We start from the raw sequence: 24424 nt of genomic DNA on the forward strand, positions 1-24424 counted from the left end.
TCAGCATTTCTTTTTTTTTAATGCAATAATCAACAGAATAATACTAATATAGGTCGCCTAGTAATTGTTTATACTCATTTGATTTATGAAAGGGATTCTGAAGTAAACACTTGCCCCAACAATCCAGCATGAAGCTTCTCATCGACTCCGATAACCAGCTTAGGTCTAGATATAACTGACCATGGCGGGTTTGGTAATAAGACACATTTACCTGTTTGTATTAACATCTATTTTAAGATAGTGGTCTGAGCAATGTCATTTTTCAGTGAACGTCATTTTTAATGCAAAACGTATTATATCCCCGTGTTAGTTATTTTGTGTTTGCATATGCTGTACAATTTTTTTCATTTAGTATTTGATGATGGTTTTTTTTTTTTACAATGTACCTTCTTGCCATCTGCTTTGCATTCAGCATAACTTACGGCAAGCAGTGCAGTCCCAAAAGCAGCATCGCCGACCTCCTGAATCAGAAAATCCAGCTTCAACACTTCACACCAGCGCAAAGTGCCCTCTGGACAGTGTCTCAGGTTCTTTGTTTGAGGATCTAAAAGGAATTTCTTTCCACCCCCCGCCTATCTGAGGTTCTCTCCGCCTTCCCAGAATCACGGTGGGGTACATTTCCAAGTAATAGCCACTCAGAATGGCCATTCTTCACTCGTGAACGCGGTCAGCAAGTGTCAGCAGGCTATCGGGGCATTCTGTGGACCTGATCCTGCCCCCTATTTAACATCCTATTGAACGGCGGAGCAGGTTCAAGGGGTCGTGTAGCCTGCGCCCGCTCCTAGTTCTATGTTCTTATCTTTATACCGTTGCTTTACCACAGGGGGCGCGACACAGCCATCGACAGCAGGAACCCTAGCTGATTTTTCCTCCTAGGTTAGGGACACGGAGGCCAATTATCGTGCTCCCGTTGCCTCTTAGCCCGAGATCAGTTAATGCAGCTGAGACCACGGATCAAACCCAAGAACTTCCTCATCTCTGTGGCTCAGTGCCAGATCAGGTGGTGTGCGCAGCACTCGGCCATCAAGGGAACCCAATTCCTTCATTGTCGTCTCTTGTTTAGCCCCCTTATTAACCCCCCAGGTTATGTACCTCCGCCTCCTTCACAACAACGTGGCCACCTGTTCTTAGGCCGTTCTAAGTCGGCTGCCAGGAAGGGCCGCTGCTAAGTGGACGAGTCCTCCCCTTGGATTTCTCTCTCCGGCATCGGAACTGCTCGTCATCTGCTTGGCACAGAAAGGAACTTTTCCCCTTAGTAGAGGGGTCAATAACCAGGGGGCCTAGTTTCAAGGTAAGGGGCAGGAGGTTGAGAGAGGATTTGAGGAAAAACGTTTTCACCCAGAGGGTGGTTGGAATCTGGAACTCACTGCCTGAAAGGGTGGTAGAGGCAGGAACCCTCACAACATTCAAAAAGCATTTAGATGAGCACTTGAAACGCCATAGCATACAAGGCTACGGACCAAGTGCTGGAAAATGGGATTAGAATAGACAGGACTTGATGGCTGGCGTGGACACGATGGGCCTCTTTCTGTGCTGTATAACTCTATGGCACCACTCCACAGCAGCATGGCTGAAGGTGGGCAAGTCAACTGAGTGCAGTTGAACACTCAGCCTGTCACGCTGCTGCACCTTGCTACTGTGCCAGGACACTGATCTCAGTTAATTATTGGTTTCCAGGCGAGAAAGCCTCAGGCGGTCACATGAACTACCTCTGAAGCGATGTTATGCAAGAGTAAACTGAACTTCAATGGAGCCATGTTGACTCTCAGGCTCCCGTAACACGAGGTGGCTCAGGCCCAACAGAAGGTCCTTTACCTGAGCGGTACAGTACAGGGATGTGGTCGGTGGAGAGTCTGTGCTCACTTCGCACCCCTATCAGTAGAGGGCCCCCACGCCTGAAAAGAGACAAGAAATAAATGAACACTCATTACAGAACATTGTAACACAACATAGGAACAGGTGTAAGCCCTAAGCTCTGGAATTCCCTGCCTAAACCTCTCCAACTCTCCATCCTCCTTTAAGATGCTCCTTAAAACCTACCTCTTTGGCCAAGCATTTGGTCACCTGCCCTATAATTTCTCCTTATGTGGCTCGGTGTCAGATTTTTTTTTGTCTTTTAATACTCCTGTGAAGTGCCTTGGGACGTTTTACTACGTTAAAGGAGTTATATAAATACAGGTTGTTGTTGTTGTTGTTGTTGAGGAGGCCATTCAGCCTCTCGAGCCTATTCCGCCATTCAATGAGATCAGGGCTGATCTGAATGGCACCTTGTATCCAAGGAGTACGTCACACAGTGAGAAGATCCCAGACCCATTCCAAGTCACTGCTGGGTGCTGATGAAGATTACACCACAGCACTGGAGTCCAGTTATTATCCTCAGGAGTGAAAGGGAAAATGTCATAGATTCAATCATAGTGGAACTAAATATAGATCCCAACAAAAACCGTAATAATAACAGTATATATAATACGATGCAAGCCAGTGCATTAGGGAATTATATCATGAGTACTGAAATATGGAGGACATCATCTGTGCTCTCCGCTAACCTAAGAAATAGATGAACACTCATTATAGAACATTGTCACACAACATAGGAACAGGAGTAAGCCCCCAGCTCTGGAATTCCCTGCCTAAACCTCTCCGCCTCGCTACAAGAATGTACAACAAAAATCAGTACCAGCACTGCTTAGCATGGTCATCGGACAAGACTGGAGAAGGTGTAGCATTTCCAGCGTTCCAGGTTCATAGAAGCATAGAAGATAGGAGCAGGAGAAGGCCATTCGGCCTCTCGAGCCTGTTCCGCCATTCAGTGAGATCATCGCTGATCATCCAAATTCAGTTCCCTGTCCCTGCCTTCTCCCCATATCCCTTGATCCCTTTAGCCTTAAGAAATATATCCAACTCCTTCTTGAATATATTTAATGAACTGGCCTCTACTGCCTTCTGTGGTAGAGAATTCCACAGGTTCACCACTCTCTGGGTGAAGAAATTCCTCCTCATCTCAGTCCTAAATGGCTTACCCCTTATCCTTAGACTGTGACCCCTGGTTCTGGACTCCCCGGCCATTGGGTCAACTGTGGTGCATTATTTTGATAATGTAAGGCAAAAATGGCACGTGAACTTAATTTGAACTGAACAGAGATGAGCTGTGGCACTGATCAGCCACAGGAGGTTCCCCGGCCTCTCAATCAGCTATCTTGGAACTTGCAGTTCCACCAACGTTAAAATCTATCCTTGTTAACTTTTAATTAAATGCAGAGAGAAGTTAGTTTAATAATGGAAGGCTTTAATTGGAATCTTACCCTTGACCTGATGACCCTGAAGAGAAATTTTGAGCAAAGGGTTTGGTCCAACAAAGGCCCCCTTCATAGTTAACGTGGGTAACAAAGTACAGATGAGTTTGTGAAGATTTAATTAGAACACTAACTTCGATAGAGCATGGCAATTGGTTAGACTGCCTCAAGTAATGCTTTCATTCTGATGAATGCAAGGATTTAAGGAGGTTTTTTTTGTTCTCGGGTAGCAGAGAAAAAAAATGGAGCGAAACAAAAAAAAAAGGCCTGAAGATGACAAGCACAGGAGAAAAAAAAAAGTGCGGGGAAATTTTGAGGAAGTGTGCGGATCAAATGTGGAACTGCAGAACAACAATTCAGCAGCCAACTCACTTGTACAAATTAGTACAAGCATAAAAGAAGTTAATGCCCTCTGAACAAAAAAACTTCACTCGGTAAACACCAACTCACAGGCAAAATTTGCACATTTCAAAGCCCACAATTTTGTTGGCGGGCAGTTAATTAAGAAAAACAGCCAATCTCCTCTCACTTTTTTTGTTCAAAGGTGAATTTTGGGCCTGTAGCATAGCATTCCAAGTGCATGCAAGGGGATAACTAAAGTTTCAAAAAGAAGCCTGCTCACACAACGTTAGAAAAAAAAACCACAGGGACAACTTGCCTAAATTGTACCAAAGGTCAAATTGGCACGCACGGAAGAACAAATAGCAATTAAACTGCTTGATCAAAGGGGCCAAATGTCTTCGTACTAACACCACAGACTCAAAATTACAACAACAACTTGTATTAATATAGCGCCTTTAACGTCATAAAACGTCCCAAGGCACTGCACAGGAGTATTTTAAGACAAAAAAATTGACACCGAGCCACATAAGGATAAATTCGGGCAGGTGACCAAAAGCTTGGTCAAAGCGGTAGGTTTTAAGGAGCGCCTTAAAGGAGGAAAGAGAGGTAGAGAGGCGGAGAGGTTTAGGCAGGGAATTCTAGAGCTTGGGGCCTCGGCAACAGAAGGCACGGCCGCCAATGGTTGAGCGATTATAATCAGGGATGCTCAAGAGGACAGAATTAGAGGAGCGCAGATATCTCGGGGGGGGGGGGGGGGGGGTTTGTAGGGCTGAAGGAGATTACAGAGATAGGGAGGGGGCGAGGGCCATGGAGGGGTTTCAAAACAAGGATGAGAATTTTGAAATCGAGGCGCTGCTTAACCGGGAGCCAATGTAGGTCAGCGAGCACAGGGGGTGATGGGCGAACGGGACTTGGGGCGAGTTAGGACACGTTTGATTGCTACCCATCACCTTGTTAAGAGAAATTGCCATGGAATGCATGATACTATTACCACCAAGCTATGTTAAGTTGAACCAAACTATTGACATGTTGCAATCCTGGAACCAAGTTATTGTGTTATTCGTGATAATTATGTCGGTAAGTCACCTCATCTTTGAATTAAGTAGCCGCTGTCAATACTGTACATCAGACTGACAATGGTCAGCCATTGGTTAGCTGAGCGAGCCAAGTATTGCTGTGGGCCACAGCTGCTTAAAGCCTTTCCCCTCGACAGTCTTTGTCCCTTTTCCTGATGGTATGCTGCAATTACCATTGAGCCGACGTTGCACTCCATACCTCCTACTGGCCGTAATACAGCAACTCAACTTTGCTCCAATTAAAAACATATTCTGATCGTTGTTTTCAGTAACAGACTTTTAAAAAAAATGCTGCTGCGATTATCAAATTATTGTCCTTTTGTTGTATTGCTTCTCTTCTCGCAGTTTGTTTTCCACCCCAACAGCCGTAATTAATTTTCTCTTTATCTACTTCGAAGTCTTTTCCCTTGTCTAGTCGTCCACCCTTTGCTGTAGTGCTGTGTGCGGTATCGTCCCTTGAGAATCAAGGCTCGACAGCTTGCTCATTTCAGGAGAAATACTGAAGCACGTGGATGTTCAGTGGACTCATCAGCTGTTGAACCACATTCATCTTACTAGCCAAACGCACTTAAATAGCTTCCGCTCAGCGAGGAGGTTGTAACATTACCTGTAACTCCCAATCAATGTTCCCGTTAATTTTTCTTTAGGGGTGCTGCGCGGCCCATTCAAATTTCCACGCTCGTGCGGTTTTTCCGTTTAAACCAGCTGAGCGGCCTGAGCAGGACCGCCAGACCGTTGCGCGGCCGCGCAACTTAACGGGAACATTGCTCCCAATGCCTTCTCTCCCCACCCACTCCCGGCCAAGAAATAAAATAGGCAGAATCTGTCCTATTGCCGGTATCGTTTAGCCAGAGAGGAAAGTACAGCACGCATCGAACGCTCCAATCTACATACCTGGTGCAGACGGCTTCACCTGGGTAATGGACACTCTTCAGTACTAGAGCAAAAGCTCCTTCCTAGAAAACAAAGCACATGCTTGGATCAGAACTAAAAGCAAGTGTAGCATCGAACTCAAAAAACAAACACAGCAACTGGCTAAAATAGAGCAGCCCTGCACTTTTCCTCTTGGCCGTTCCAAGTTTGATAAATGGTACACCCCAAAAAGGGTGAAACCCAAATGATAATATCTTCTTGAGCAACTAATTTGGTTCGGCAGGAGGTTTTGGGTGGTGCTCTATATTAACATTGACACACACACACAGTGCGCTGTGTGTTCACGGCATTACTGACACAGTATCCAAGTACGGGGAGGACACTGGAAGCCTCTCCAAACAGGGCAGGGCAGTATTCCAATCTCATCACAAAACTCACGAGGGAAGTTCAAATAGTTCATGAATATTAGATGAATCCCAGACGTTGGATTAGTGCCGTGCAACTCACCAAGCGCTGCTGCTTAGTACTTGGAATATAGTCAAAAGAGAGAATTTACTTCTGATCGTGATTCGGCTGCAGTGCAAGCTGGCTACTTTCACGTGAAGGTTTTTCTGACCTCATTGGAGTTTTATGCCAGGCGACAAAACGGGCACGGTAAATCACCAACTTTACAAGCCAAGGCCCGGGGGGCATAACGCATCAGGTGAAAGGTCCTGCAGTATCGCCAACTCAACTTTTACTGATGGAGAGCTCACTACCTAGTGCAAGATTACAAACAAATACTGTCATCTCCCACGAGCTTTCTCGCCAAGTGCACGCAGACAGTGTGTGAAAAATAAGTATTCAAGACACAGTATTCAAGATAAACTCACATGTGCACCGAAACAGCTTCCCTGCTCACAACGAACTGACCAATGCAAATGCCCTTTTCACGGCTTGCAAGCCTTAAAAGGGAAATTAATTTGCAACGTACAGTGTCTTTGACTGCTGGATTTGCCTACTGCACAAGGACTGGAGCAACTGCAGTATAATCAGTGGGAATATGTAATTATCTTTCTGTGCAGCTGTAATAATTTCAAGACTCTCTCTCTCTCTCTCCTCACGGTACAATTAGGACATGTCTGCCATATTATGATCTATATGTACATTTTTGAAGACAAAAAAAATTGAGCTTCTTGAGTGAGCTGACTGGCCCATGTGTTTTCAACAAGAGGGTCACTCACTTCCCAGAGAGGTTTTCAACAAGTGGTGGAAAGAAGTTGCATTTATATAGTGCCTTTTACATCCTCCCCAAAGCACTTTTAAAAATGTTATTTTGTAGGAAAATACAGCAGCGAATTTATGCACAGTGAGGTCCCACAAACAGCAATGAGAGGAATGACTAATTAATCCGATTTGGTGCTCTTGGTTGAAGGATAAACGTTGGCCAGGACACCGGGGAGAACGCCTCTGGTTTTCTTTCAATCGTGTCCCGATATCTTTTCTGTTCACCTGAGCAGGCAGAAGGGGTCCTTGGTTTAACGTCTCAGCCAAAAGATGGCACCTCTGACAATGTAGCACTCCCTCAGTACTGCGTTCAAGTGTCAACCTAGATTGTGCGCTCAGGTCTCTGGAGTGGGGCTTGAACCCACGACCTTCTGGTTCAGAGTTGAAAGTGCCACCCACTGAGCCAATTTGTAAAGCTGTGTGTAAAACTTTTAAACCAGCAGAATATCATTACGTTTATTAGATTTTCTCAATTTACAAAGGTCCCCAGTTACAATCAGTTTTGAGAAAAGCGCTATTGTTGAACAGCGTTCTTGGAGTTAACCTTCACTGTCCAATATATCCCCCCTCCATTACAAGCAGCTTATCACAACAGGTGTATGGTATCTGGCTACAGGAACACCACGAGGTGGAGCTTGGGGAGCAAAAGAAAGGTCGCGATTGTGGTCATTTGAAATAGTTTCAGTATTTTGATCTAAGAAATGGCAAAATTTAAAAAAAAAACTAAAAGTGGAGAGAATGGCCAGTCCTGTGACAGGCGACGAGGGAGAGATAGCAGCAGAGCAGAGATAGCCTCTCTCACCGGGCAACACGAGCCAGCGCAAAACTTTAGCCCATACCTCAGGATCATCATTATTTCCCAGAAAAACAGCGATTAAAAAAAATGCACCATCTGATGGTTCAGTTGGAGAAAGAGAGATGGCAAGAGAAAACCGGTGAGAGAGAGAGAGAAAAAAGTTTTATCTGCAAACAATGCCGCAAGAGATTAAGCTTGAAATAAGTTTGCCATAAGGTGCTAATAGCTTCAAAAGGAGCATAAGCAATTTAGATCACTTTTTTTTTTAAACGCAACATTAAGACGAAGGAGCAGGAGTCGGCCACTCGGCCCCTCGAGCCTGCTCCGCCATTCAATGAGATCGTGGCTGATCTGATCTTGGCCTCAACTCCACTTCCCTGCCTGCTCCCCATAACCCTCGACTCCCTTATCGTTCAAGAGGGAACGCATTACCAGAACAGGTCGTGAAATAGAAACAGGGCTTATAAAAAGATCTGGATGAATTCCTGTTTGGAAGTGCAATACAGGGTTATTAGTTGTACAAACAGTAAGGCGCCTGTTGGGAGGTTTGGAAGAGTAGGTTAGATGGATCAATGGTCTTCTTATGTCCCAAACAGTACTATGTACAGGAAACTCTATACAGGTAGACTATCCTTTATCCGAACTTCCGAAAACCGAAAACCTCTAAAAACCGAAAGTTTTTTCGTTCAGCGTAAGTCGTGCGCACGACTTACGCTGAACAGGGCAGAGGGTCACAGAGTTCCCTCCTGGGTAGGAGATCGCAGGCCGAGCCGTGCAGTGTGAAGGAGGTACCGGGAGAGTGAACCCAACAATACAGCGGCCGGTCCGATAGCTGCAGCAGCCCGTCCGATATTCTTTTCTCCCCCCGACCCGCCCGATATTCTTTTCTCCCCCACCCCCCGACCCGACCTGACCCCGACCCGTCCGATATTCTTTTCTCCCCCCCCCCCCGGACCCCCCCCCCCCCGACCTCGGACCACCCCCCCTCCGACCCCGACCTGAACCGCGGCCCGTCCGATATTCTTTTCTTCCCCCCCCCCCACCCGACCTGATTTGCGGGCCAGCTTAGTAGGAGTCAGCCGATATCCGGCTTTCCAGAGAAGCAGGAAGGGGAATGAGACACGGAACAGTCGCAAGAGGTAGCCTGAACTTTTAAAATTTATATTAAATACAAATTTCCCAGTCTTATAATAATACCTTCTGAAATCCGAAAAATTCCGAAAACCGAAACTCAGCTGGTCCCAAGGCTTTCGGATAAGGGATAGTGTACCTGTATTATCCGGCACCGAGGGGACCGGCGTGGTGCCGGTTTATCAAAAAGTCCAGATTACAGAGAGGTATAGTTAAAAGGTACAAGCGCTCCGTACACAGCAACAAATCCAGGCTTCCCTGTTGTTTAGCAACATGTGCAGGAACTCCGGCCACAGACCAAGCGTCCCTGTTGCTTAGCAACAAGTGCAGGAACCCCAGTTACACAGCCACAGATCCAGGAACTGCCACTAATATGAAGTAAAACTTACCTGAATCTACTCCTGAATTTTGCCGGTTAACAGAGATTTCCGGTTGTTTAGGAGCCGGTAAATCGAGAGTTTCCTGTACATTAATCTTTGCTTTTAAATTACAAGGAGAAAAAAAAAATGTTTAGTCTAAAAATATTACCAGTTGCTGAATGACCCTCTCCACAAGGGTGGCAAAGCTGATGTCATCATTCTCACGGTTATCGTACATGTACTTGACCAGCTTTGCAATAGACTCTGTGTCAGTATCGGATTCAAACTCATAACCTTTGCTTTCCTGCAAGAGAGAGAGAGGCACCTCAAAAGAAATGGACACAAATGCTCAGAATCAGCAACCCAGCTATTGCCACGGAATAGCGCAAAAAGACTGCATATATTCGATCAGCATTGCGTCCTTGCTGGCTGCTGCAGAAACGCAATGCTTCTCTTCCCCTTTAAATTAAAACACGAGTCAATAAACACAGCTTGCCAGACAGCGTGGTGCAGTGCAGCATCAATGTATCATACCAAAGGGAGAGACACCACAGGGCAATCCCCTCTCTGCTGGGTTCCTAATCTAGCCTGTGCCACAACAGGCGATGCCAAATGCAGAGTGGAGATTAGAAGCAGTGTTGCCACCTGGAAGTTGGCATAGGCATCTCAATGGCCACATCGGGACCCTTGGGACGGTCACTCGCTGGCCCGTCATCTCAACAGCACGAGGTTATGCGAACTGGCTCGACCTTCGTGCGGAGAATAAGCGTGGGGGCCATTTCATGTCCTCTTGTGAAAAATAGGGGTTTGTTTTCGGAGGAGCTGTTAGAACAAGCAATTCGCCACATGGGTAGTTCCCGTCTCAGCCAAGTCTTCGTGGGAAAGTCAGCTCCCGAATCTGGAGTAAACAGTTACGCATTCTCAATAACCTCCGTCTCAATCAAAATTGTTTTTCAAGAACTCTTGACATGTTGGTTACTAATACTTTATTGGACAGGGAAACAGCTCCTCAATTAACAGTACTTATTCAGACTCACACAGGTGGCAAGGGGGGGGGGGGCGTTAGGATTTAATGACACGTCACTGCGCTTTTAACGTGGAAACATAGAAGATAGGAGGTGTAGGCGATTCGGCCCCTCGAGCCTGTTCTGCCATTCAATGAGATCATGGCTGATCATCCAAATTCAGTACCCTGTCCCTGCCTTCTCCCCATATCCCTTGATCCCTTTAGCCTTAAGAAATATATCTAACTCCTTCTTGAATATATTTAATGAATTGGCCTCAACTGCCTTCTGTGGTAGAGGATTGCACAGGTTCACCACTCTCTGGGTGAAGAAATTCCTCCTCATCTCAGTCCCAAATGGCTTACCCCTTATCTTTAGACTGTGACCCCTGGTTCTGGACTCCCCCGCCATCGAGAACATCCTTCCTGCATCTAGTCTGTCTAGTCCTGTTAGAATTTTACAAGTTTCAATGAGATCCCCTCTCATTCTTCTAAACTCCAGCGAGTACAAGCCCAAACGACCCAATCTCTCCTCATACGTCATTCCTGCCATCCCAGGTATCAGTCTGGTGAATCTTCACTGCACTCCCTCCATGGCAAGAACATCCTTCCTCCGATAAGGCGACCAAAACTGCACACAATACTCAAGGTGTGGTCTCACCAAGGCCCTGTACAACTGCAGCAAGACATCCTTGCTCCTGTACTCGAATCCTCTCGCTACGAAGGCCAACATACCATTTGCCTTCTTAACCGTGTAAACAGCTGCTTGAACTGCTCGAAGCAGCCGGCCCGCTTAATACGGTTTTGTAACTGGCACTTATGGTAATGGCAAATGGTTAGCGCACCTTTGCCCAATATAAGCAGCTGTCCGGGAAAAGCGGGGACAGTGTAAGAGGTGGGGACTGCAATTAAATGTATTTGCGCACACACACTCAATAAAAATCAACAAAAGCCAGGCTTGAAAGTATATATATTTTTTTATATGTACGCACCAGGAATTTCTTCAGGTCTTTGTAGTTAGTGATGATGCCATTGTGGATAACAATGAACTCTGAAAATGAAGAATAAAAGCACCATGGTCATTTCTGTTAACTCCGTTATTTAAGAAAGATGAGAGAAACCAGGAAATTATAGACCTGTTAGGCCAACATCTGTTGTGGGGAAGTTATTGGAATCTATAATTAAGGACAGAGTGACTGAGCACTTAAGAGAAATTTGAGCTGATTAGGGGGAGCCAACATGGATTTGAACAAAGCCAATTGAATTTTTTGAGGATGTAACTAAAGTAGTAGACAGGGGAATGTCTGTGGATGTAGTTTATATGGACTTCCAGAAGGCATTCTATAAGGTTCCACACAAGGGACTGTTAGCTTAAAATTAAAGCTCACGGAATTGAAGGCAAATTGTTGACCTGGTTAGGAGATTGGTTAGGTGGCAGAAGAGAGTAGGGATAATGGGTATGTACTCAAAATGCAAGGAAGTGACTAGTGGTGTCCCACAAGGGTCTGTGCTGGGGCCTCAACTATTCACTGTATTTATCAGTATCATATAGCAAATTCATTGGCAGGATAGGCACACCAACGTCAGTGTTCTCACTCAGGCCAACATCCCCAGCATCGAAGCTTTGACCACGCTCGATCAGCTCCGATGGACGGGTCACATCGTCCGCATGCCCGATACAAGACTCCCAAAACAAGCGCGCTACTCGGAGCTCCGACACGGCAAGAGAGCCCCAGGTGGGCAGAGGAAATGCTTCAAGGACACCCTCAAAGCCTCCTTGAAAAAGTGCAACATCCCCACCGACAACTGGGAATCCCTGGCCCAAGACCGCACAAAGTGGAGAAGAAGCATCCGAGAAGGCGCCGAACACCTCGAGTCTCTTCGCCGGGAGCAAGCGGAAGCCAAGCGCAGGCAGCACAAGGAGCGCACGTCAACCCAAGCACCCCACCCACCCGTTCAACCACCGTCTGCCCCACCTGTGACAGAGACTGTAGGTCCCGCATTGGACTAATCAGTCACCTGAGAACTCATTTTTAATGTGGAAGCAAGTCATCCTCGGTTCCGAGGGACTGCCTAAGAAGAAGATAGCAAAACACAAGAGAGGGCCATATATCCAAGTTTGCCGATGACACCAAGTGTAGACGGGAACGTGAAATAACAAATAGACATTGACAGATTAAGCGAGTGGGCAAAACTGTGGCAGATGGATTTCAATGCAGGTAAGTGTGAGGTTATCCATTCTGCACCCAAAAAAGGATAGATCCAATTATTTAAATGGTGAAAAGCTCGGTACAGTGGAGGTCCAAAGAGATTTAGGGGTCCATGTACACAGCTCACTAAAAAGTAGTGGTCAGATACAAAAAATAATCAAAACGACTAATGGAATGTTAGCCTTTTTATAACTAGCGGGCTAGAACATAAATGGGAGGAAGATTTGCTACAGCTGTACAAAGCCCTGGTTAGACCACATTTGGAGTGCTGTGTACAGTTCTGGGCACCACTCCGTAGAAAGGATATATTGGTCTTGGAAGGAGTGCAGCGCAGATTCACCAGAATGTTACCAGGGCTCCAAGGGTTAGATTATGAGGAGAGATTACATAAACTAGGCTTGTAATCCCTGGAACACAGAAGGTTAAGGGGTGATTGAGGTTCTTAGAATTTTAACAGGTAGATAGAGAAACTTTTGCAGTTGATGGGGGTGGAGTCTCTGACAAGGGGACATGATCTTAAAATCAGAGCCAGGCCAGTCAGGAGAGAAGTTAGGAAACACTGCTTCACGCAAAGGGTGGTACAAGTGTGGAACTCTCTCCCACAAAGAGCAGTAGATGCTGGGGCTCAATTAATCAGTTTAAATCTCAGCTCAATAGATTTTTGCCAGCCTAGGGTATAAAAGGATATGGAGCTACGGCAGGGGGATGGAGTTAAGCTACAGATCAGCCATGATCTCACTGAATGGCGGAACAGGCTCGAGGGGCTGAATGGCCTACCCCTGCAGATTGCTACCTGGCTCAGTTTTGGGCTTGGCACCACAGATTCTTGGATTTTCTGTGGGAACGACTCTGTGCCAACCCCAAATGAATGGCAGGTTAACTTTTTGGGGGGCAATCTGCCAATTTGTAGATGATGATGTTGCTGCCAACACTGAAATAAGACGCACCTTTTCTCTGAACCAGAAATGCACGATATACCTTAATCTGGCCAACCAGCTATCCCATAAACGTTTAACTATTCTGCAAACTATTTGCCAAACTGGTCCCATAATAAACTCATTGTAGAGAAGAAACAGGATCTCCAAATCTGTGGCTGATCGACAGCATTACGGTAGCACCATCATAAGGGCAGCAGTGATTTTTTTAAATTCGTTTATGGGATGTGGCACAGATAATAGAATTTAAACACAAGTCTAATCTGAACAAAACAAAAGGAAACTTTTAATCTAAATCATAGTATTATTGCCAGGGTCTTTGTTTTATTTATTCATTCATTCATGGGACGTGGGCGTTGCTGACAAGGTCAGCATTTATTGCCCATCCCCAGTTGCCCATGAGAAGGTGGTGGTGAGCCACCCTCTTGAACCACTGCAGTCCGTGTGGTGAAGGTGCTCCCGCAGTGCTGTTAGGGAGGGAGTTCCAGGATTTTGACCCAGCGACGATGAAGGATCGGCCGATATACTTCCAAGCCAGGATGGTGTGTGACTTGGAGGGGAACTTGGAGGTGGTGGTGTTCCCGTGCGCCTGCTGCCCGCGTGCTTCTAGATGCACGAAGGCAGTCCGCCATTGCCATTCTCTCTGGGCACCAGGTACGGGCAATAAATGCTGCGTTGCCATTGTTGCCCACATCTGGCTGAGGCTTTTTCTTGGTCCAAGGGCCTGCATTGTGTATTTTTTTTTGACACTGGTAAGGTTAGGAGGGCTGGACACCTGTCACTTGCACCTTCCATTCAAGAGGGCATCGAGGCTTTATGGTCCAAGACTCTGAGCAGAATGGTGAAAATCATTCCGAGGAGCTGCATCAGGAATAGGCGAATTTAAAAGTTTACAAGTAAAATGAAGAACTTTTATAGGGAACTATAGAAACTGCTTAAGAATGCTCCTGCCAGACAATCCCCGAATCCAACTTAAAAGACTTTGCATGAAGCACATCTGAAATAAGAATTTGCCAGTAAGAGGGCACTGTAGCTTTTTTAAATTCATTCATGGGATGTGGGCATCACTGGCAAGGCCAGAATTTATTGCCCATTCCAAATTGCCCTGGAGAAGGTGGTGGTGAGCCGCCTTCTTGAACCGCTGCAGTCCGTGTGGTGAAGGTGCTGTTGGGGAGGGAGTTCCGAGATTTTGACCCAGCGACGATGAAGGAACGGCTGATGTAATTCCAAGTCAGGATGGTGTGTGACTTGGAGGGGAACTTGGAGGTGGTGGTGTTCCCATGCGCCTGCCGCCCTTGTCCTTCTAGGTGGAAGAGGTCGCGGGTTTGGGAGGTGCTGCCGAAGAAGCCTTGGCGAGTTGCTGCAGTGCATCTTGTAGATGGTACACACTGCAGCCCAGCCACGGTGCGCCGGTGGTGGAGGGAGTGAATGTTTAAGGTGATGGATGGGGTGCTAATCAAGCGAGCTACTTTGTCATGAATTGTGTTGAGTTTCTCGAGTGCTGGCCAATGTTCCCTATTCTGCCAGTTCCATGCAGCCCGGGACTGGCTTTTCCTATGTTAAAGTTCGCACATGCGAACCTGTGCATCCAAAAATGTTATGGGGAATGTTGGTGCTGGCTACATTTAAGGAAGGATACAGCTTGTGGTCCACAGCAAGACTTTAGAGTACTGCTACAGACAGAAGCATTAAGAAAGGTTTGAAGAGAAAGAGGGACTGCGTGTCCATTAACCATACCAATGGATGGGGACAACCTGATTTGATCTTTGAGTGACTTCGTGTCTCAATACATTATTACAGAGCTTAGTCTTCCCTCACAAAGTTGTCAGGTTACAGAAACATTAGTAGGGTGACCTTGAAAGACGTACTGAAACAAAGCCATAGCTTCCCATTTTCCCAGGGCTCTCACATTAACTGTCGTAGCGGTGCATCGAGTTTCCTAAGGCTATTCACCAATTCAGGACAAAGCTTACCATTGTTCTTGTCAGAGCGGTGTGGATGACTGTTGACTGAGCTGGGGACACCATGAGTGGCCCAACGTGTGTGCGCAATGCCAAGGTGCACTTCGAAATCAATGTCCAAATCTATGGCGTCTTGCTCTGGAAAGGAACAGGCATTCGGACAGTCAAAAACTTGGTGCACTATTTACTGGACATAGCATTTCTGATAATTAACAACAAATTAGTTGTCCATAACCCAACAGGGATGACCTTAAAGCCTCTGTTCTGACCATCGCAAGATATGAAGAGCATGGGCCCTGCATCAATAGACACTGCTGGGGACAAAAACTGACTCAAGAATGAAAACTATACAGTTAAAACGGACAACATTGGCCATCAGCTAGGGGTAGGGGTCTATGTGCTTCACTGAATTCAAACTGCGGAGGGCATTCTCCAAATGTTTAGCAAAATGTGACCGGTGTTGATTATCACTCAGTAAAGGCACTCTAAGATGTCTTGCTCCAGCCCAGCCTAGTTGGTTATTCCATGGTGTAGAGGGATCTCTGCTAGTTTCAGATTTTGTGCTCCATCAGATTTCAGACCCCATTATCAGTACTGGATATTCGTTAATTCCACTGGATAACACCATTTCAAAGTTGGTGCATCAGATATTTAACCTTTACCGTCCACCTTGCATGGTCCAACAGTTATTTTGATTTATGAAAAGTTTAAAATAAATTATATGTCTTAAATATAATTAACTCGTACTGAGAAGGTGCAATGACAGTAGATACTGATGTCTGGAGATCTGTCACAGTCAGAGGTGGGTGGACATCGGTTTGACCCTGATTTCCTAGCACTGGGGAGGGAGTCTTCCCAGAGCCGCCCTCATATCCCTCCAAGCGGCTAGTTTTAAATCTGCATTCACAAAATCAATGCGCACGAGGGAAGCTATTCCGCTCATCCATCCAGAATAATGAAAAACTTGCAATCCCCAATCACCTCATCCAAGTGTCTCTCGAATGAGTTGGAGGCTTTGGCTTCCACCATCCAACTTGGATGACCATTCCAAATACTGACTGCTCTTTGTGTGAAGTTCTTTCTGCCGTCTGTCCAAATACTTGAAGAGAAAAAAAATTGTAGGGATGAGGAAAGAGCAGGGGAGTGGGACTAACTGGGTTGCTCTTCCAAAGAGCCGGAGCGGACTCGATGGGCCAAATGGCCTCCTTCTGTGCTGGACCATTTCATCACTCTATAAGCGTTCCTTTCATCTGCTTCAACCTAAACCTCCTTGTTCTGGTACCCGAGCACACCCTGAAGCGGAACTCCAGATTGACCATAGCTAGGCCTTTTAATATTGTGTACACTGCTATAACATTCCCCTTTAAGGCTAGGGAGTTCCAGTTTTTCCTCTAGTGTATGCAACTCAATTCTTTGATGCTAGGGATTAGCGCGACAGCTTTTATTTGCATCGCTCCCTGTGGTTTGAGCAATAACCTTGCGTCTTGGTGACCAAAACCTAACAGTACTCAAGGTGTAGTCTGACCAGTACAGGCTACAGTTTTAGCAGGACATTTTCTGACTAATATAATGAATCAATCTATTTGCTTTGAAAGAGCGCTGGGACCAAGGCTCCTGCCTGCCTGCCTTCTTGTTGATGTTGTGGCAACTCAACTGGAAAATGGAGAGTTAAAAAAAGAGCAATATTATATTAAAAGCTATAATGTAAGCTCAGGGTTCAGATAAGAGTTATGAAGTAAATGAACTTTGCATTGGTCATGTGCATTTTTATGTGAGTCTTTTTTCAATCGGTTATTTCCTCAATCACTTCCAGATAGCCGTGTCACAATTTATTTCCTTCTCGCTTGTGCTTCTTGCTGTGTCATGCCCTGAAGCATCTCCTCTACATCCTGTTCTGGCTTTCAGATGAATTGCTTAAGAGAAATAATCCACTTGGTTCCGCCTTTAATAACGAGAATCATATTCATTTTGGCAACGAGTTCTTTAATATCTGAATCCCACCCCAATTCGATCCTCTCTGGCTGCCAGAGCCACCGGCAGTCCTTTCGATGTCGTGTGGGTGTAACCGTTCTTCTGTGCGAACTTGGCACGGCTCTTGCATTCCTGCAGGGCTTTAAACCCGATCCTGTCCTCATCTGACAACCACGCGCTGATGCTTTCCGCCAGCAGTTAAGTAATCAGGTAGAGAGCGAGCCCGGGGTTGCTGCTTTCTCCCTTCCCCAAAACTAGCGGCGGCACTGCGTGCTACCGTGGCTGCAACAAGCTAACGCAGCACAGACCCAGGATTAAACACGGGACATTTCTGCTCGGTATGGCTCAGTACCAGACTGAGCGGTGCATCATTGAAGCAGGAAGGAACTACGACACCAAACTAAACCTAAATGGTTTGAAAAGAGTCTCTTTTGTTTAAACCCAAACCCCTCGGACTTTATTACAGGAAATTCTCTTTTTACCGGCACCTAAATAACCAGAAATCTCTCTTAACCGACAAAATTCAGGAGTAGGTTCAGGTAAGTTTTACTTCATATTAGTGGCCGTGTAACCGGGGTTCCTGGATCTGTGGCCGTGTAACCGGGACTCCTGGATCTGTGGCCGTGTAACCGGGGTTCCTGGATCTGTGGCCGTGTAACCGGGGTTCCTGGATCTGTGGCCGTGTAACCGGGGTTCCTGGATCTGTGGCCGTGTAACCGGAGTTCCTGGATCTGTGGCCGTGTAACCGGGGTTCCTGGATCTGTGGCCGTGTAACCGGGGTTCCTGGATCTGTGGCCGTGTAACCGGGGTTCCTGGATCTGTGGCCGTGTAACCGGGGTTCCTGGATCTGTGGCCGTGTAATCGGAGTTCCTGGATCTGCGGCCATGTAACCGGGGTTCCTGGATCTGTGGCCGTGTAACCGGGGTTCCTGGATCTGTGGCCGTGTAACCGGGGTTCCTGCACCTGTTGCCATGCAACAGGGACGCCTGGATCTGTAGCCGTGTACGGGGCTCTCGTACCTTGGTAAGTATACACCTCTGTAATCCGGACTTTTTGATCAACCGGCACCACGCCGGTCCCATCGGTGCCAGATAAAAAAAGTTTCCTGTACTGCTACTTTGTGCGAGAGACTGCGTTAACATTTTTGGCTGCTGCCAGTTGAGGTACTTTCCGACTTTTGCTCGCAGACAGGCTCCTGTCCCGGACTTCAGCCAATGCTGCTCTGAACTAGCTGTTGGAATGGTGCGCAAGGCTGACCCGGGGGCCGACTACTGCTGTCATCACAAGGAGCCGAGCGAGCCACATTCTAACATTGGGGAAGACATTCCCACACGTTATGAAGGATGGCACTGAGGGAAAGCAATTGACAATCTAAATTGACACAGCTTCACACGTGTTTGTCATCTGAATTGTTTGGGTTAACCTTGTGGCTGAGCGAGTGCACCCGTTCTTCACTGCTCATTACACTGGTGAGATGCCAGTTTGTGGAGATGAAGCCTCTCCACCGAATGAGGCAATCATAGAAGATAGGAGCAGGAGTAGGCCATTCGGCCCCTCGAGCCTGCTCCGCCATTCAATGAGATCATGGCTGATCATCCAAACTCAGTACCCTGTCCCTGCTTTCTCCCCATATCTCTTGATCCCTTTAGCCTTAAGAAATATATCCAACTCCTTCTTGAATATATTTAATGAATTGGCCTCAACTGTCTTCTGTGGTAGAGAATTCCACAGGTTCACCACTCTCTGGGTGAAGAAATTCCTCCTCATTTCAGTCCTAAATGGCTTACCCCTTATCCTTAGACTGTGACCCCTGGTTCTGGACTCCCCCGCCATCGGGAACATCCTTCCTGCATCTAGTCTGCCTAGTCCTGTTAGAATTTTATAAGTTTCAATGAGAACCCCTCTCATTCTTCTAAACTCCAGCGAGTACAAGCCCAAGCAACCCAATCTCTCCTCATACGTCATTCCTGCGCCATTCAAGTGCCCTTCAGACACCAAAACACCTACTGTTGATTTCGTCTTCCAGTGCTTTGACCTTCCCACTCTTCTTGATCAGATGGATCTTATGCGCATTATTTTCCCAGTTCTTATCATTTCCACCATCGATTCCAACACCTGGGAAGAAAAAAAGGACACTTCAGGACATGGCCGAAAACAAACTCAAGAGCAGCCGAACCCGAAGAGCTGGCAAGAGGCAAATGGTGATTGGGGTCTGAACAATCAGAGGAGCCCCTTGCCCTCTCCTCCCTGCCCAGCCTGCAGCATCATTGCTCAGGATTTCACAACTCTGGGGCAGCTCCCAGGCTGGTCTTAAGTTGCGCTTCCACCTTCTCTCCCTTGCCACCGTTTCCAACGTTCCCCATAAATTTCCCGATGACACCAAACTCGGAAGTGTGGCAAACAGTGATGATGATACCAATCGGCTGCAACAGGACATAGAAAGGCTAGCAGAATGGGCAGACAAGTGGCAGATGGAATTTAATATGGAAAAGTGTGAGGTGATGCATTTTGGCAGAAGGAACACGAAGAGGCAATATACATGTCATGGCAGTTTTAAAGAGTGTGCAGGGACAGAGGGACCTGGGAGTTAATGTGCATGGGTCCCTGAAGGTGGCGGGACATATTGAGAGTGGTTCGCAAAGCATATGGGATCTTGGGCTTCATTAATAGAGGTATTGAGTACAAAAGAAGAGAAGTTATGCTGAACCTTTATAAAGCGCTGGTTAGGCCACAACTGGAGTATTGCGTCCAGTTCTGGTCACCACACTTTAGGAAGGATGTGAAGGCCCTTGAGAGGGTGCAGAAGAGATTTACCAGAATGGTTCCGGGGATGGGGGATCTTAGTAACAAGGACAGGTTGGAGAAGCTGGAATTGTTTTCATTAGAGCAAAGGAGGTTGAGGGGTGATTTGATAGAGGTGTACAAGATTATGACGGGTTTGGATAGGCTAGACGGGGAAAGGCTGTTCCCACTAGTTGATGGTACAAGGACTAGGGGACACAGATTTAAGGTTTGGGCAAGAGATACAGGGGGGATGTGAGGAAAATCTTTTTTACGCAGCGAGTGGTGAGGACCTGGAACTCGCTGCCGACGGAAGTGGTGGAAGCGGAGACACTCAATCTTTTCAAGGGGAGACTGGATAGGCACTTGAGGGAAATAAACTTGCAGGGCTACGGGGATACAGCGGGGGAGTGGGACTGACTGGATTGCTCTACAGAGAGCCAGCACGACTGGATGGGCAGAATGGCCTCCTTCTGTGCCGTAATGACTCTATGGCAAATGACACATGCTCCATATCAGCAAGGTCACTGGAGCGGTCCAGGAGTTCAACTGTGCAAAAAAGATTTACGAGAATGGCTCCAGGGATGAGGGACTGCAGCTACGTGGATAGACTGGAGAAGCTGGGGTTGTTCTCCTTAGAGCAGATTTGATAGAGGTGTTCAAAATCATGAGGGTCTAGACACGAGTAGATAGAGAGAAACTGTTCCCATTGGCGGAAGGGTCGCGAACCAGAACACAGATTTAAGGTGATTGGCAGAAGAACCAAAGGCGAGATGAGGAAAAACCTTTTTATGCAGCGAGTGGTTAGGATCTGGAATGCACTGCCTGAAAGGGTGGTGGAGGCAGACTCAATCGTGGCTTTCAAAAGGGAGTTGGATAAGTACCTGAAGGAAAAAAATTTGCAGGGCTACGGGGACAGGGCGGGGGGAGTGGGACGAGCTGAAGTGCTCGTGCAGAGAGCCGGCACGGGCTCGACAGGCCGAATGGCCTCCTTTTGTGCTGTAATCATTCTATGAGTCTATCATTACAAGAAGAGGCAATCTAATATTTTCTTCTATAAAATGAAGGGCGGGGACGGGGTGGAAAAGAAAAAATGTATTAAAAATAGAAAGCACCTGCCCTCGGACTTTCTTCCCCCTTAAGTGATCTGATGTGATAATTTGCAAATAAATAATCATGGCCTAGGAACTCTTCTGATCAACTGGGTTACAGAGGGGGGTTGCAACGAGACTTTGCTCTCCTGATCAAAACAACACTGCTCGGGTGAACCCATGTGCCGTGCCAAAAGCAGCAACAGTTTTACACAGCCACCTCGTGCTGCCACGGTTACCAAAGGGCAGGTGTAAAAGGGATAGGTTAACGGCCGCCTCCCCTCCCCAACGTGTAAACCAAAAATCTGTGTGTGCTTGCCGGCAGAGTCGTATCCTCTGTACTCGAGGCGCTGAAGTCCCTTGATGAGCGTCTCCAGGATCTCCCTTCTTGTGCGAGGCACATAGTAGTTCAGGTAAGCAAAGATTCCTATAAATAAACACACAAGGGAACAGCTCAGTCTCTTCGTCCAAAAGTGTCGCATGACTCGAAGATCCAGTGTTAAAGACAGACTTGCATTTTTATAGCGTCTTTCACGACCACCGGACGTCTCAAAGCGCTTTACAGCCAATGAAGTACTTTTTGAAGTGGAGTCACTGTTGTAAAGTGAGCAACGCGTCCGCCAAATTGCGCACAGCAAGCTCCCACAAACAGCAATGTGATAATGACCAGATAATCTGTTTTTTTGTTATGTGGGTTGAGGAATAAATATCGGCCCAGGACACAACTCCCCCTGCTCTTCTTCGAAATAGTGGCCGCGGGATCTTTTACATCCACCCGAGAGGGGAAACGGGGCCTCGGTTTAACGTCTCATCCGAAAGACGGCACCTCAGATGGTGCGGCACTCCCTCAGCACCGCACTGGCGTGTCAGCCGAGATTTCTGTGCTCAAGTGTCTGGAGTGGGGACGTGGACCCACAACCGTCTGACTCAGAGGCGAGTGTGCTACCCACTGAGCCACAGCTGACACTGTGTTGAAAGCGGCAAGTGCATAAATCAACTCTGCTTAATCACCGAGTTTCTATAAATCAAAAGAAACAGCAGAATATTGAATCCCAGTGCAAGTTCACTGAAGAATTATCAAGATAGTGACATGCAGTTAGAACTTACTGTGCTGGCCATGATGTCCACTTTATGGACAGTGTGACCACTGACTTGTGCCGATTTCTGGTAATAGGACAATGCACTGAAACCTGAAAGACTTGCATTTAAGTAGCGCTTTATTGTGTCAGTTACATCTCAAGGTGTTTCACGTACAGTAAACTACTTCAGAAACAAATACACCGCCACCTCAAAATGGGCTCCTCGGGTCAAACTGATTTAACCCCACACTCTCCAATGCCACGTCGCCACACTGTTAATCAGTCAGGCAAGAATCCCCTCCTTCGCTTGCTTCTAAATTAAACCAAACAACTGAAGTAAGCCGATCACTTCATCATTAGAATCATAGAAATTTACAGCACAGGAAACGGACATTCGGCCCATCTTGTCCGTGCCGGCCAATTGATCGTTAGTCACACCGTCACCTATATTGAGTCATGGAGTTATACAGCACAGAAAGCGGCCCTTTGGCCCATCGTGTCCACGCCAGCCATCAAGCCCTGTCTATTCTAATCCCATTTTGGTCCGTAGCCTTGTATGCTATGGCGTTCCAAGTGCTCATCTAAATGCTTCTTGAATGTCGTGAGGGTGCCTGCCTCTACCACCCTTTCAGGCAGTGAGTTCCAGATTCCAACCACCCTCTGGGTGAAAAAGTTTTTCCTCAAATCCCCTCTAAACCTCCTGCCCCTTACCTTGAAACTATGCTATCTTTAATCTCTTCTGAATATCAGCACTCTGCTCACACAGAGCACATTGGGGCATCAACAGATGACTTTATAGTAAGGGTGCATTTATACCACAATTGTAGCATTGGCGTTGAGCAACTTCACTTCAAACCACCGCTGCATTTGAAGGAGCAACTCGGGCCGGACGTGACGCCGGGGTGAAGCCCCGGGACACTCCCTGATTTGCTTGCGAGACAAGCCTAGCCTTCGCACCTGCCTTGCGCTCCAAGTGTAGGGTTGGTGCAAAGCATTTCCCCCCGTGGTGTTCGAATGCACGCGCTTGTTTCTATGTGGAACTGGCAGGCTGGGGCTGGAGGGGAGGGTCGGGTCACTCAACGTACAGAGAGAAAGTATTGTCAAAATCGTTCAGCACAGAACCGAATGGGATTTGGTTCCCGTGTACACACCTACAGCATTCCCTTGGAAGGCTGCAGATCTGGCACTTGTGGCAAATTGGAACTGAAGAGGTGCGCGCGGCTTTGAAAGAATTCAAGACCAGTTACCAGGTATTAATTAAAAAGGCAGATTTAAAACTGCGGATACTGGAAATCTGAAATATATGTAGAGGAGACCAAACGCAGATTGGGCGATTGCTTGGCGGAACACCTCCGTTCAGTCTGCAAGCCCGACCCGTAGCATCCCACCGCCTGCCATTTTAATTCTCCGCCCCACTCCGACCTCGGCCTTCTACACTGTTTCAATGAAGCTCAACGGAAGCTCAAGGAACAGCACCTCATCTTTCAATTCGGCACTTGACAGCCTTCCGGACTCACTGAGTTCAACAATTTCAGACCATAACCATCGCTCCCATTTTTTCCCCAAGACAGCAGGTGCTGGTAATGGTTCTGTTGTTGCCATTTACACCTCCTCTGGGACCATCTTTTGTTTCTTTACTTGTCCCATTACCATCTCCTTTTGCCTCGCACCATCACCCCTTTTGTCATTTAATCTCTCCCGCCTTCCACCCTATCACAGGCCTTCCCTTTTGATCTCCCCTTCCTTGCCTCTGTATTTGCTTAAACCCTGTTACATCTCGAACCTTTCCAGTTCTGACGAAAGGTCACAGGCCTGAAACGTTAACTCTGATTCTCTCTCCACAGATGCTGCCTGACCTGCTGAGTATTCGCAGCAGTTTCTGTTTGGTTTAGTGTCAGAATGAAATGAGTGATCAGTCCGCTTATTCCATAGTTGAGAACTTGGGCTGAAAACTCTGTTAAAAAGCTGTTTTGTTGCTTGTTGGCGTAGGGCTGGATTGTGCTGCAGTAGACTCATCTTCCCATTAAGTCTACTTATAGAATATGTTACAGCAGGCGACACAATGACATCTTTGAGCGCTTCTGTGCAAAAAAAAACTTCAACAGAAACAAGGGCTTTTCTTCCCTCCTGAAGGTGTTGGCTCCTTGGTGAGAGACAGCTGCATGGGCACCAGGCACCCTTGGGTACTTCACCCATTACTTATGTCAGAGCTCAGGCGCCCGAGCATCAGCAGACTATTCAACCATGGGGTGCGGTA

General features: G+C 46.9%; 1 protein-coding gene across 2 annotated transcripts in view; it reads right to left on the reverse strand.

Annotated features, from left to right (window-relative positions):
• LOC147097906 (glutamine--fructose-6-phosphate aminotransferase [isomerizing] 1) overlaps nucleotides 1-24424 on the reverse strand; it is a 117181-nt gene that overhangs the window by 69203 nt on the left and 23554 nt on the right. For both annotated transcript variants that reach the window (XM_085970962.1, XM_085970961.1), the window contains exons 2-8: nucleotides 21408-21515; nucleotides 19224-19331; nucleotides 15258-15383; nucleotides 11132-11190; nucleotides 9306-9440; nucleotides 5606-5667; nucleotides 1816-1895 (exon numbers count right to left, since the gene is read on the reverse strand). In XM_085970962.1, the coding sequence (XP_085827088.1) occupies nucleotides 1816-1895; nucleotides 5606-5667; nucleotides 9306-9440; nucleotides 11132-11190; nucleotides 15258-15383; nucleotides 19224-19331; nucleotides 21408-21515 (678 nt within the window). The remainder of the gene's footprint in view (nucleotides 1-1815; nucleotides 1896-5605; nucleotides 5668-9305; nucleotides 9441-11131; nucleotides 11191-15257; nucleotides 15384-19223; nucleotides 19332-21407; nucleotides 21516-24424) is intronic.

The sequence above is a fragment of the Somniosus microcephalus genome, chromosome 30 (assembly GCF_052327205.1).
Source record: "Somniosus microcephalus isolate GS21.2 chromosome 30, FLI_Smic_1.0, whole genome shotgun sequence".
Classification (NCBI taxonomy): Eukaryota; Metazoa; Chordata; class Chondrichthyes; order Squaliformes; family Somniosidae; genus Somniosus; species Somniosus microcephalus.